The following is a 12500-nucleotide window of genomic DNA, read 5'->3' on the forward strand; positions in this document are numbered from 1 at the left end:
CCACATACCTGGTACAATGTGGCACAGACCACTTCTATCAGAGTAGTAATGGAGAAGCATCTTCCCATCTGCTCCTCTCTCCACACAAAATGATGGTGCATTCATCTCCTAATTAAAAGACACAGCATATTTTTCCCAGTGGATACAATTTCTCTAAATTATGTTTTTGAGGCTTTGTGAAGCCTCTGCATTACATCATGCAGAACTGTATCCCTAAACCCCCTCCAATCACATAAAAATAAAATCTACCATGGTTTCAGCCCCTGAAAGTCAGGAATTTTATATTATACCTAATCACAAAACCAACTCTATATGGCAAGCATTAGCTCCATTGTAAAGAGGAGAAAACTGAACCTCAGGGAAGTTAAGGCCAAATTCATGGTAGAACAACATCTTGACACCCAAATGAACCTTTCTGCCATGCCATGCTGCTTCTACCTACACTCCAAGGAGTGGATGGCTGCCATTCTTGGCTTGTGACCAAGTGACCATGAGCATCTTTACTCTGAAAGATCAGGGGCTCAGAGGAATTGGCAAGTGGAGAAAAGTTCATCTCTTGTTCTGGAAGGATAATGCCATCTGTTGTTCAAAGTTGCATATCTGGAAAATCAAGGATACATCAGAAGACATCATCTTTATCCAGGAATAAATGTTGACATCAAGTGTGTACCATCTCATGGTAGATTATGTCAGGACATAAGGATAAAGACTTTGCCTGGGGGAATCCCTGAGAGAAAAAATTTTCTCTCCCATTTGATTAGTAAGCAGCTCAGCACCCCGACTCATAGCTTTTGGTCTGAGTGAGAGAAGAGATTAAGGAAGTGTGTTCCTTCTGAGATTTTTGTTCTCTTCCAAAGTGGTGGTGGTAGTGGGGGCTGGAGGGGGAGTAGGGAGGAGGCGGGGAGGGGTGCTAGTTAAACTGAAGAGTTTTTTGCCAAGTATTTATCTTTCCAAAAGCATATACAACGAGAAAGTATGTATTTGTGTGTTTACATTTTGACTGAATCTAAAGAAGATTTGAGGCAGCACATATAAAAAATATATGATGAAACAGAAAATTATTTCAAAAAATTATATCCAAACCCCACATAGCAAAAAAATAATAATAACAGAGTACAAAAGGGCTGAAATTAAAATCCACAAGCTTTTGCTACCATTTCCACCCTCACTTCTCACCCTAGCCTAGGCCACTTCCTAGACGTACTTCTCGAAGTTTGTGCTTTTAATCCTTCTGGTCAATGTCTCCAACTCTCTAAATAATAAGATTATACTTTTATTTTTTTAATTGAAATAGGGTTTTATAAATGTGGAGAAGTAGGGCAATGGGAACATAATGAGAAGTTGACGAGAGCATGGTCTTTGGAGACGGACACACTTGGGGTTGGGTCCTGGCCCAGCCACCACAACCTGGGCAATTTGGGACAGTTACTTGATCTTCCTGGACCTCAGTTTTTTCATTTGTATAATGGGAAGAATAAGAGTACCTAATCTTAGGGGTAAGAGGATAATTCAATATTTATACATGAGTTAGCCCAATATCTGTCTCATAATTGGCCCTCAAATGAAACTTAGCTAAAAAATAACAAGATTAAAGGCACAGTTAAAACCAGAAATGTAAGCCTTAAGGTACTGCCAAATTACTAGAGACAGACATAAAGAAAAAAGTCAGGTTTATCTTACTGTATTTTTGCCTAAAGAGATAATCTATAACCTTTTGTCCAGTAGAAAGTACTATACAACAATCAGATATCATTGCACGTATTTTATTTCAGCTTGTGTGTGTGTGTGTGTGTGTATAGTATATTTATATATTTTATTTATCTCATTATGTGCAAAATGTCCTTACTGACCCCAGAGAAGTTCTAGTCTATTGCTTCTCTAACACTGGTTTTAGCATATGAAGGAATGACTATCAAAGGAAGAGTAGCAGGAGTAGGCATAAAAACAATGGACTTGGGACTTCAGAACCTCGGTTCCTTTCATCTTATTCCTAAGAATGACAATAATATTGTGAGAACAATATCTGGAACATAAAAGAGATTCCATAATATTTTTATTTAATGAATAAAAAAATATTAATATCTTCTCCAGAACTGTGACTTAAAATATTAGCCCAATTTTCAAATGCAAGATGTGATATTTAAAATACTATGAAAGATTACTTAAGGGCCTTAATTATATTTCTTTCCATAGTAATTGTAGTGCTTTAACAAAGAAATTTAAAAGGAAGTTGCCATATGAATTATTGTAATTTTAAAACTGGCCATACATAAAAGAGAGGAAGAAAACATAAAGGAAGGAAGTTATTAAACATGGAATGCCTTATCTGGACTGATTACAATGCTAGAGATTTCTACATGTTATCTCCTGTAATCCACACATCACTATGGAGTAATTTTTTTTTTCCTATTCATTCCTTTTTGTCTCTCTGTGTGTCCAGTGCCTAAAAAGTACTTGGCACATAGTAGGTACTCAATACATATTTATTAAACAAATAAGTGAAAAAAATTGAAGACCAGAGAGGGCAAGTAACTTGCCCAAGATCACACAGCTAGGAAGTTGCAGAGCTGGTCAGACAGCATCATAGGCTCATGTGACCCCACAGCCAGGGCTCTCTTCACTCCCTCTTCCTGAGTAGTTCACATGATAACAACAGGACGGATCTGACTACTCATCCTACTTGAAGTCAATTAAGTCACCAAGCCTCTTATTCCTTACTTGAAAATTGGAGGAAATAACTGTTTTCCTATTTAACACCTATGAGGATACATTGTGGTTCATGAGGCACTTTCACATTCATAATCCCACTTTCTCCTCATGACTACCCGTCAAGGATAGTTATGAGCATTCAATATAGAAACGGTAAAGAAAGAGCTTAGCGAACTCTGAAGGGCCCTAGAAACAAATATTAACTATTTTATATAAAATAATAAACTATTATTATGATATGTGCAAATGCCACTTTGCCTTTTCAATGAAACATTTTCTTCTTTAAAGAAGAAAAGGGAGTCTGGCCATTTAAATTTCCAATGGTCTCTACAAACAAGAAAACCAAGGACTGAACTCCAGAAGGACATATCCCAGTAGGGAAATTAGTTTAGCACCTCAGGCAGTCACTTCGTGGGTTAATCAGAGTTGGATGGTTTCCGATTCCGGCTCTTGGCCCTGTCAAGTCTTTCCTTCTAATACATGAATAAATGAATCTGGCTGCGCAAGTTATTTATCAGCTCCTTCCAGGCCAGGAAACCTGAGGAGAGATTTTGCAAATCCACTGAAACCTGACTGGCTCCCAGCCTTTGTTCCCATTGTGATCAATCTTCTGGATTTAATGTCAAACCCCCCACCAACCGCCATCAGAATAGGCCCTCCCCCATCACAAAGGCGACCTCTCCAGCTTGCCCTTCTTTGATTCTTGCCGGCCAGTTTATAAAAATGGGCAACAGGTTTTCATTTTCCATTCCTTCCCCCAGAGAACTCAGCCCACTGATGCCACGTACCAAGCATTCCACAGGCCCCTGGCAACTGCACCCTCTTGGGGGAGGCGGTGAGATGGCCCAGAGCTGCTAGAGTCACCTGCTTCTTCTCAGGGCCAGCAAGATCAGACCTAGATAGGCTTACCTGATAAGGGAGTGCCAGGTAACTCTGGAGGGCATCTAGGTTTTCAATAAACTCCGTGAGATTTCCTCCCAGTGTCCGTAACATCCTGTCATCGCCAGACATCTTGCAGGATTTAAAGAAGTATTCCCCAAAGAGTTTCAGAATGGCTTCCATGGAGACACCTGTGGAATCCAAAATAAAAGCACCGGCCAGGTATTCATTCTCATTTTCACAGTCTTCATTCGCTTCCAAAGGATTCCAATCCCAGCTCTGTGATACGTTTCTGAATTCTCTGTAAGGCTTCACTTTCCTCATCAGTAAATGCCAATAATACCATCGAGGTCACGGGGCCATCATGAGAAGCCCCGTGCAGCCTGGCATCTAGTAGGTGCTCGTTAAATTGGTGAGTCCCCCCAGTCCTACCCTGGTCTTTTCCATGGCTCCTATGGCAGAAATTTCTCTAGAATCCGGAAGGGGGTTCAAAGCTGTCAGATTCCTGTGACAATCTCTCCTGCCATCTTTAGACATCTTTGAACACAATGGCCATTAAGTGAACTAAAAAGCTACCTCTGAGAAATAACTAATACTGCAACTGAAAAACAATACCAACAAATTCATACTATATCAATTGAGCCAAAAGAGGATACCAAATATTTGCAGTGGTTTTTCCTTTCTTTCTCATCTCCTCAGCATCCTAGTCTTCTTTTTTTTTATGATAAGACCAATTATGCAAATATTTATTTTTAGGATCTTTATATGCTATTTACTCTTTTTTTTTTTACAGCAGGTTCTTATTACTTATCTATTTTAAACATATCAGTGTATATATGTCAATCCCAATCTCCCGATTCATCCCACCACCACCACCGCCCCGCTTTCCTCCCTTGGTGTCCATATGTTTGTTCTCTACATCTGTGTCTCTATTTCTGCCTTACAAACCGATTCATCTGTACCATTTTTCTAGATTCCACATATATGCATTAATATATGATATTTGTTTTTTTTCTTTCTGACTTACTTCACTCTGTATGACAATCTCTAGGTCCCACCGCGTCTCTAGTCTTCTTTTCAGGGCAGTTTTTACATTACAGCCTCCACAGAAATTTCTCTGACTATCCTACATCACACTGACTTCTCTCTTCCTGAGTGCTGCATTTTTCTTTTCTTCCTGACTGTATGGTAATTCTGAAGGGCAGTGACCTCACACTACATGTTTTCTGAGCTGGACACAAAGTGGGTGCTTGAGAAATCCCTGGGGGTAGGTTTTCGGTGTGAGCGGGGCTATTGCCCCATCTGCTCTGCTGGACTAGATCGCGTGCCATCATTTGCTTTATGGAGGGGCATGGAGTGTTTTTAAAGAATGCTTTTTATAGTTCCTGAAACAGTCATTAATCAATGTTATTTTACTCAGTGCTTGCCAAAATCTTGTAAGAGAGATCACCTTATTAACATGTCCCCTGTTTCACAGGTGAGACCATGGAGGCTGACAGTCACCTATGTGAATTGACCTAAATTACCCAGGGTGGCAGAGGCTCTAACTCTAAATGTGGTGCCTTTTGTGCCATATCCCACAGCCTCTGGAGGAGCAGTTAGAGAGAAAAGGGGTCTCCCCCAAGGTAGGGGCTGCTTATAGGTTTTTATTATTGATACAGGAGACAGTACATCCATTCTCTGTGAGAGAACACTCTCTTATTTCGGCTGGTGTGGTGAATCACGATAGGTGGTGTGGTGAATCACGATAGGTCCTGAGGGCTGGGAGAAAGTCTGGAATACCCAGGCTGATGGGAGAACTGCCAGATTCACAACCACCAGAATCCATGGCTGGACACTTGCAGGTTCTATGAGGCTCTGGCTGAGTCTAGAATTCACAAGTGGTTTTCAGGTCTCCAATTCCTACGCTATCCAGGACCAATTCCTACGGGAGTGGCAAAGGATCCGAGGAGGTCTGGGCACTTTCCAGCCTCTACTTGCTTCCTAAGATGGTCTCAGCAGCAGCTTCCCTACAGCTCCTTGTCCATAGCCAGACTATTGGACAGATAATTGTTCTGCAATCTGAGCAGAGAGTCCCCGCTGAGTTGGTCAGGTCTCATCAGAGATGAATTATTTATACGTCCCAAAAATGTATTAACCAGGTCTTCAGAACCCAAACAAAGCTTGGGACGGTAGGGTGGATGTGGTATATGGCTTGTGGTAATTGCCTCTGCCGGGTTCTCTGCTTGTGGGTCCATCCCTAGCTGGATGCAGGCAGGTTTGTCTATAACAGCAATCAAGAGCCACACGCTAACCCCCAAGGGAACTGGAATAATAAATTCCACTCCTGTCTTTTCCAGTGCTGATGAGCCCCTGGGAGGAGAACTCCTGAAAAGTACATGGACACGTGTGAATTGTTCCTTCCTCTTTCCTCCTTCCACCCCTCCTCTCCTGCTAAATCTAGCTTGTTCAAGCTGAGGAAAAATAAAATAAAATAAACAGCTGTGCTGCACATCCCCTAGGCTGGAGCTCTGAGCAGGTGCATCCTGTAACCTGCTGGGAAAGCACAGTTCCAGAGGCCTCCCCGTCCCAGGGACCTCTCTCAGGTGGACTGGGCTGTCTGCAAGACCAGCAAAGTTGTATTAAAGTGGCAGTGGCAGCCTTGTGTAGAAAGACTGTCTGCTTGACTTTTAGGTCTATAAACATACAAAAAACCATGAAGTTTCTTATTCCAGACACTGGTTATTTTGTCTCTGGGCACCTAGCTGTCTTCATAGGAAGGACTTCTGGCTGAGTGGCCAACTCTTCCTTGAACAAGCATCTTGGGTTTGGGTGTGTTCTTTTCCATCTGTGCTGGGTTTGGGGCTTCCTGTAGGATTTGTAGTTGAGAATACTTGTCCAGCAGAGGACAAAGGTCACTTTTCAAAACCAACACCTGAATAGTATAGTTATGCAGTTTCCCCTCAGTGAGCTTAGGATTCCATGAGTTTTCTAAGTCACAGGGCGTCAGAAATATATAGGAAATGCAAGGGAGAACAAAACACAAATCGTAGATGCCTTAGCATACTTTTTGATAGTGCAAAGGAGAGTCTATAGCATGCTTAGTATTCTGTCTTTTGTGTAGCAAATAAGGGGAAATAAGGAAATATGCATCTATCTACTTATTTGTACAAAAATAAACACAAGAGACTATTGAGACTGTTTATCTACAGGGCACTGGGAATGGGTAGAAATGTTAGAATGGTTGTGGAGTGTGTGTGTATGCAGGTGGTGGGGAACTTCTCTGAGTGTAATTTTTTGCAGAGTTCTGGTTTGCAGAATCATGTTAATGATTCATACGCTTAAATTAAAGAAAATAAGATCAATAAGGGTAGGGAAAACTCTAAGATGGAATACAAACAGAAACATAATTAATAAAACAGTATTTCAACAGAACAGTTCTGAATAACCTAATTGCCCAAGAAAAAAATAACCCAGTAAAATTTGAACATAGTATTTAGACTTTCTCCTTAGGCTAAAGGAAAAACAAAATTTAAACAAATATTTGACTGTAGTGAGTAGGCTTCCTTCTCACAGCAGTACGGGTCAGCAATTCTGAAATGACTTTCTAAACACTCAAGGCTGAAATCTGTAAGTAAATACGTGGTAAATGATGGGAACCAGCTTTCTCATTATGCGAGAAAGAAGAAGACTAGAATGAAGCCTGTGGTGTAGATTAGGAAATCTACCCTAAGAAGACCACAAAACCCATCACAGTTTCAGACAGATGGATAGAAAGGAAGAAAGAGAGGGAGGAAGATGACAGATAGATGGATGGTGTGTGTGTGTGTGTCTGTGTGTGTGTGTGTGTGTGTGAGTGTGTGTGTGTGTGTGTGTGTGTTCAGGGTTCCTTGGAGAAATGGCAGATTTCAGGACTGGGGCAGGAAAATGATGAGTTTATAACATCTTGTCACACCAGAAAGTAAAGAAGTGATCAAAGAATGATGGGGGAGGGAGGGTGGGAGGGAGACACAAGAGGGAGGGGATATGGGGATATATGTATACATATAGCTGATTCACTTTGTTATACAGCAGAAACTAACACAACATTGTAAAGCAATTATACTCCAATAAAGATGCTAAAAAAAAAAATAAGAATGATGGAGACATGTCAAGGACACAAGGACCAGCTTGGAGGGGCTCTAACTGGCTAAATCTTGGAGAATTTGAGCATCAAAATAATTAAAGGATTACAACCTACTAATAAATGAGTCGAGCATTCACACTGGGATGGATGGATAGATAGATGGATAGATGGATAGATGGATAGATAGATAGATAGGGAAAATTCTTCCTTATAGTAGAAATTCAACTAATAAGTGTAAAAGAAATGATATACTTAGAAAATCACCATTTGGCCACTCATAATTATTAATTCAGATAAGAATCACCACTGAATACTAAAATTAGGGAAGGAGAAGTTTGAGAAACAACAAGATAATATACATAGTCTGAAAGTATCTTCTCACAAGATACTAATTTCAAAGGGAAAAAATAATAACTTTACAGTGGAGAAACCTGGAAGATTCCATATTAACTAAGCTATCAAAGTTAACACCAATAATGGGACAAATTGACATAAGATGCCTCCTGATATGATGAACTGGGAAGGAAAAAACATTACTCTGTGGTCTTTCCACCAAGAAAGCATAGCCTGAATTGAATCATGAGAAGATATTCGATAATCCTGAGTTGAGTGGCATGCTACAAAATAGCTGACCAGAACTTTCCAAAGATGTCAATGTTATAAGACCCAAAGAAAGACTTGGGGACTGTTCCAGACTGCAGAAAGCCAAAGAAATGTGACAACTGACATGATCCAGGGTTTTCTTTTGTCCTACAGGTCATTACTGGGAAAGCTGGAGAAATCTCAATGAAATCTGTAGATGAGATAATAGCACCATATCAGTGTTCACTTCCTGAGTTTGATAGTTGTACTGTAGTTACTTAAGAGAACTTTTAGGGATAAAGAGACATCATTTTCTTAACATACCAATGATTCAGGAAAAAATATATAGATATAGATATAGAGAGAAGGATAGAGACAACATGGTAAAATGTTAACATTTGGGGAATATAGATGAAGAGTCTATGGCAATCCTTTGTACTATTCTTACAAACCTTCTGTGAGTTTGAAATTATGTCCAAGTAAAGAGGTTTTTCCGATTGTCCTGAAAAGACCTTAGGAACTGTAATATAAGAAGACCACAGTTATCCACGGCCAGCTGAGATACGGCTGGGTCCTGGACCTCTGTAATATTCTGAATTTTGAATTTTGCTAGGTATAATCAGGGTATTATGATTATGCTTTAAAATGTCTTTATGTTGTTAGAGACTCATACTGAAATATTTACAGGTACAATTATGGGAAACCTGAGATTTGCTTTAAGACTTTCCAGCAAGAACAAAACCAGAAAAAATAGTAGAGGAACCAGAGAGATGAAACGAGATTGGTGAAATAGGAATAATGATTGAAGCTGGGTGAAGGGTATGTGGGCTTCAGTGTATAATTCTCTTGACTTTAGCGTATGTGTGAAAATTCTATTAAAAAGTGGGTTTTTTTTTAAATAGAAGACTTCTTCAATGGCAGGGAAATTTAAGTGTCACACAGTGTCTGTGCTTGGCTTCCCAGGAGAGCTGTAGAGCCTTCTGGGGAGTTTTTCAATTGGAATGATGTATAAACTCAAACACTCTGACTTAACAAGCTTGGCTCTTTGGCGTCACCAGGAAATGTTTACTAATTGCTGGGCGACAGCTCAAGGGAATGGGAAGAGCAGAGGCAGGCTGTGCAAGGCAGTGGGAGGGGACAGCTGCTCAGGCTCAGTGGGGGCCCCAGAGCCACTGCTGCCCACGCTGGGCCTTCTGGGCAGAGGGCTGCTCAGGGCTGGACTGCCCATGACCTTGCCTGATTCCCGTCACCCAGAAACAGGCAACAAGATCTACACCTCATGGTGGCCCACTTGAGGCACCCAGAAAAGCATGTGCCCTTCCACAAGACAGGGAAGTGATTGCCACACTTTTTTTTTTTTTTTTTTTTGTACGCGGGCCTCTCACTGCTGTGGCCTCTCCCGTTGCGGAGCACAGGCTCCGGACGCGCAGGCTCAGTGGCCATGGCTCACGGGCCCAGCCGCTCCGCGGCATGTGGGATCCTCCCGGACCGGGGCACGAACCCGTGTCCCCTGCATCGGCAGGCAGACTCTCAACCACTGCGCCACCAGAGAAGCCCTGCCACACATTTTTGAGAGTTTTCTATTGAAAATGGGTATTTTTTCTCCCAAAGCTTTGGTTTCCAAAAGAATAAGTTTAGGTATCAGGAAAGAACTATTCATCTAGAGTACTCTCCTTCTCAAATAATACATGGCTTCAGCCAGGCATGAGATAACCAGTGGGGAAATCTTCTTTGAGGAGATAGAGGCCTTTAAGAAACGGAGAAGGGAACTTCCCTGGTGGTCCAGTGGTTAAGACTCCACGCTTCCATTGCTGGGGACACGGGTTCAATCCCTGGTCGGGGAACTAAGATCCTGTATGCCACTGGGTGTGGCCAAAAAAAAAAAAAAAGAAGAAGAAGAAAAGGAGAGGCACAGCTGCCCATGTTGGTACCATAGGTTGCAAGAAGGAAACAGACTCTAAATTGGGAGGGCTGGGTTCCAGGTGCAGCAATAAGTTGATCAGGCAATAGAGAAAATGGAGCTGGGTAATGGATGCAGGCAGCTTAGGTGGGAGACCCTTTGCAGCCGGGATGCAGTCTCACTCATGCCTGGTATAAGCTGCCAGCTTCCTGGTGGGCTTTGAAACAGAGACAGTGGCCCAACTAGGGGTCCACTGGGTGGTCTCAGTGGACCTGCTTTGCTGGTCCACTGAGAGAGAGGGGCCTGCTTTGCTGAGTACCCACTCTGTGGTAGGCACTTTGTTTACACCACTGGACTTCATCTTTAGGACAGTCATCCAAGGTAGGTGCTGTAGGTACCAGCGATGTTTACCAATGGGGAATTTGCCCCAGGTTACCCTATTAGGAGACGATACAGCCAGGGGACTCACCCAGGGCTCGCTGACTCCAAAGCCCTCACCAGAGATCTCATGCCCACCCAGCCAACTGCCCCTCCAGCCCGCAGGCTGCAGCGATGGCCTTGGAGCCAGGACGCCTGAGTTCCAGCTCCATTTTTGGTTGGTTGCAGGGTTTGGGTTGCTTATCCTACCTCAGAGGGTCACAGTAAAGGTCAAATATGATAAGGCCTGATTTCAGGACTTTGTAAAATTTTATGCTGTTACTCTTCTTTTTACAGAAGTAGGTGCAGAGAAGGCTTGCTGGCATTTGCCGATGGCTGACTGTTGAAATGCGTTTCACTACTGGTTTCTTAGCGAGCAAAGTCTAGACGGGCACAACTGTGTCCAATGGCTGTTGTGTGTTGTTTTGAATTTTGTCACTTCAGATCACTAATAACCCACTTACAGACTAAGTAGGCACTTATTCATATACAGAATGCAAGGCTTATGCAAGGCTCAACCTGCCATCTGGTCCCATCCTGAATTATGCTAATTAGAAAGCACAGAGCTATGCAGTGGCAGAGTGGTCTGGAAAAGTCCCAACAATTGCTTAAAGGTAGAGAAACGGCATTCTGGAGCCCACTTGGAAGGCAAAGCACTAACGAGTGGAAATGGAGCGTGCTTTTTTCTTTGTCTACGGGAAGAGTTTGTCTCAACTGATGAGTGTCTTTTTTTTTTTAATTTTTATTTAATTAATTTATTTATTTTTGGCTGTGTTGGGTCTTTGTTGCCGTGAGCGGCCTTTCTCTAGTTGCGGCGAGTGGGGGGCTACTCTTCGTTGCGGTGCGTGGGCTTCTCATTGCAGTGGCTTCTCTTGTTGCGGAGCACGGGCTCTAGGTGCACAGGCTTCAGTAGCTGTGGCTCGCGGGCTCTAGAGCGCAGGCTCAGTAGTTGTGGCGCATGGGATTCGTTGCTCCACAGCATGTGGGATCTTCCCAGACCAGGGCTCGAACCCGTGTCCCCTGCATTGTCAGGCGGATTCTTAACCGCTGCGCCATCAGGGAAGCCCCTGACGAGTGTCTTTTATTAAACAGTGAAATGTCCTTCCTGCAGACTTCTTTCCTTCGGCAGGGACTTGCTGTGTTTGATTCATGGGAGATAGATGTTAGACATGATAGAAAGATAGATAGATAGATGATTGATAGATAGATAGATAGATAGGCAGGTAGATGTACAGCCAGGGCACTCACCCAGGTCTATCTGATTCCAAAGCCTTTGCTAGAGACGTAGTCAGTCTATATATCTATATCTGTATCTATTTCTATCAATAGATAGATAGATGTGGAGAGAAACCACACAGCCTACGCTTCCCAGGGCCATCCTGACTCCAAGTCTCAAGCATGTGTTTACTCAGATTTGAATCTCAACTTTTGATTTGAAAAATGCATTCACTGTACTTATATACCCTTTCAGGGATAGGCCAACAGATGTCGTTAAGATAAACAAGAAGAAAACACCCTTCTGATTTTCAAAGCTGGACAGATAGAAATCACAGCGGTAGACTTTGGCCTTTGGTAGGAAGGCGGTGTGAGTCAGACCACACATTGGTCTATAAACTTGTTGCTGCCTCTGAACGTATTAGTTGGTTTGGAACTGTGAATACACTGGGGCAGGTGTGTGACGGGGTCTCTCTGCTAAAGGTACTGCTACACCACATGGTGTCCACAATCATACATAGTTACAAAAACAGCCTGGGCGTGATATTAGACGTATGTAGCATTTCTTTCTGGACATATAAAAACTTATTAGATTCCTGTACTGGTCTGTCAGGGCTGCCTTCACCACATACTGTAGACTGGAGGGCGGCCTAAATAACAGAGATGTATTTTTTCACAATTCTGGAGGTTAGA

At 42.4% G+C, this 12500-nt stretch overlaps 1 protein-coding gene across 1 annotated transcript in view; it reads right to left on the reverse strand.

Annotated features, from left to right (window-relative positions):
- LOC307064919 (guanylate cyclase soluble subunit beta-2-like) overlaps positions 1–12500 on the reverse strand; it is a gene marked incomplete at its 3' end in the record, with an annotated part of 42807 nt that overhangs the window by 13896 nt on the left and 16411 nt on the right. Inside the window, 2 exon segments of the mRNA XM_079721626.1 lie at positions 9–108; positions 3619–3779. Of these exon segments, the coding sequence (XP_079577752.1) occupies positions 9–108; positions 3619–3771 (253 nt within the window). The 5' untranslated portion in view covers positions 3772–3779.

This window comes from Hyperoodon ampullatus, assembly GCF_949752795.1.
Source record: "Hyperoodon ampullatus genome assembly, chromosome: 16".
Lineage (NCBI taxonomy): Eukaryota > Metazoa > Chordata > Mammalia > Artiodactyla > Ziphiidae > Hyperoodon > Hyperoodon ampullatus.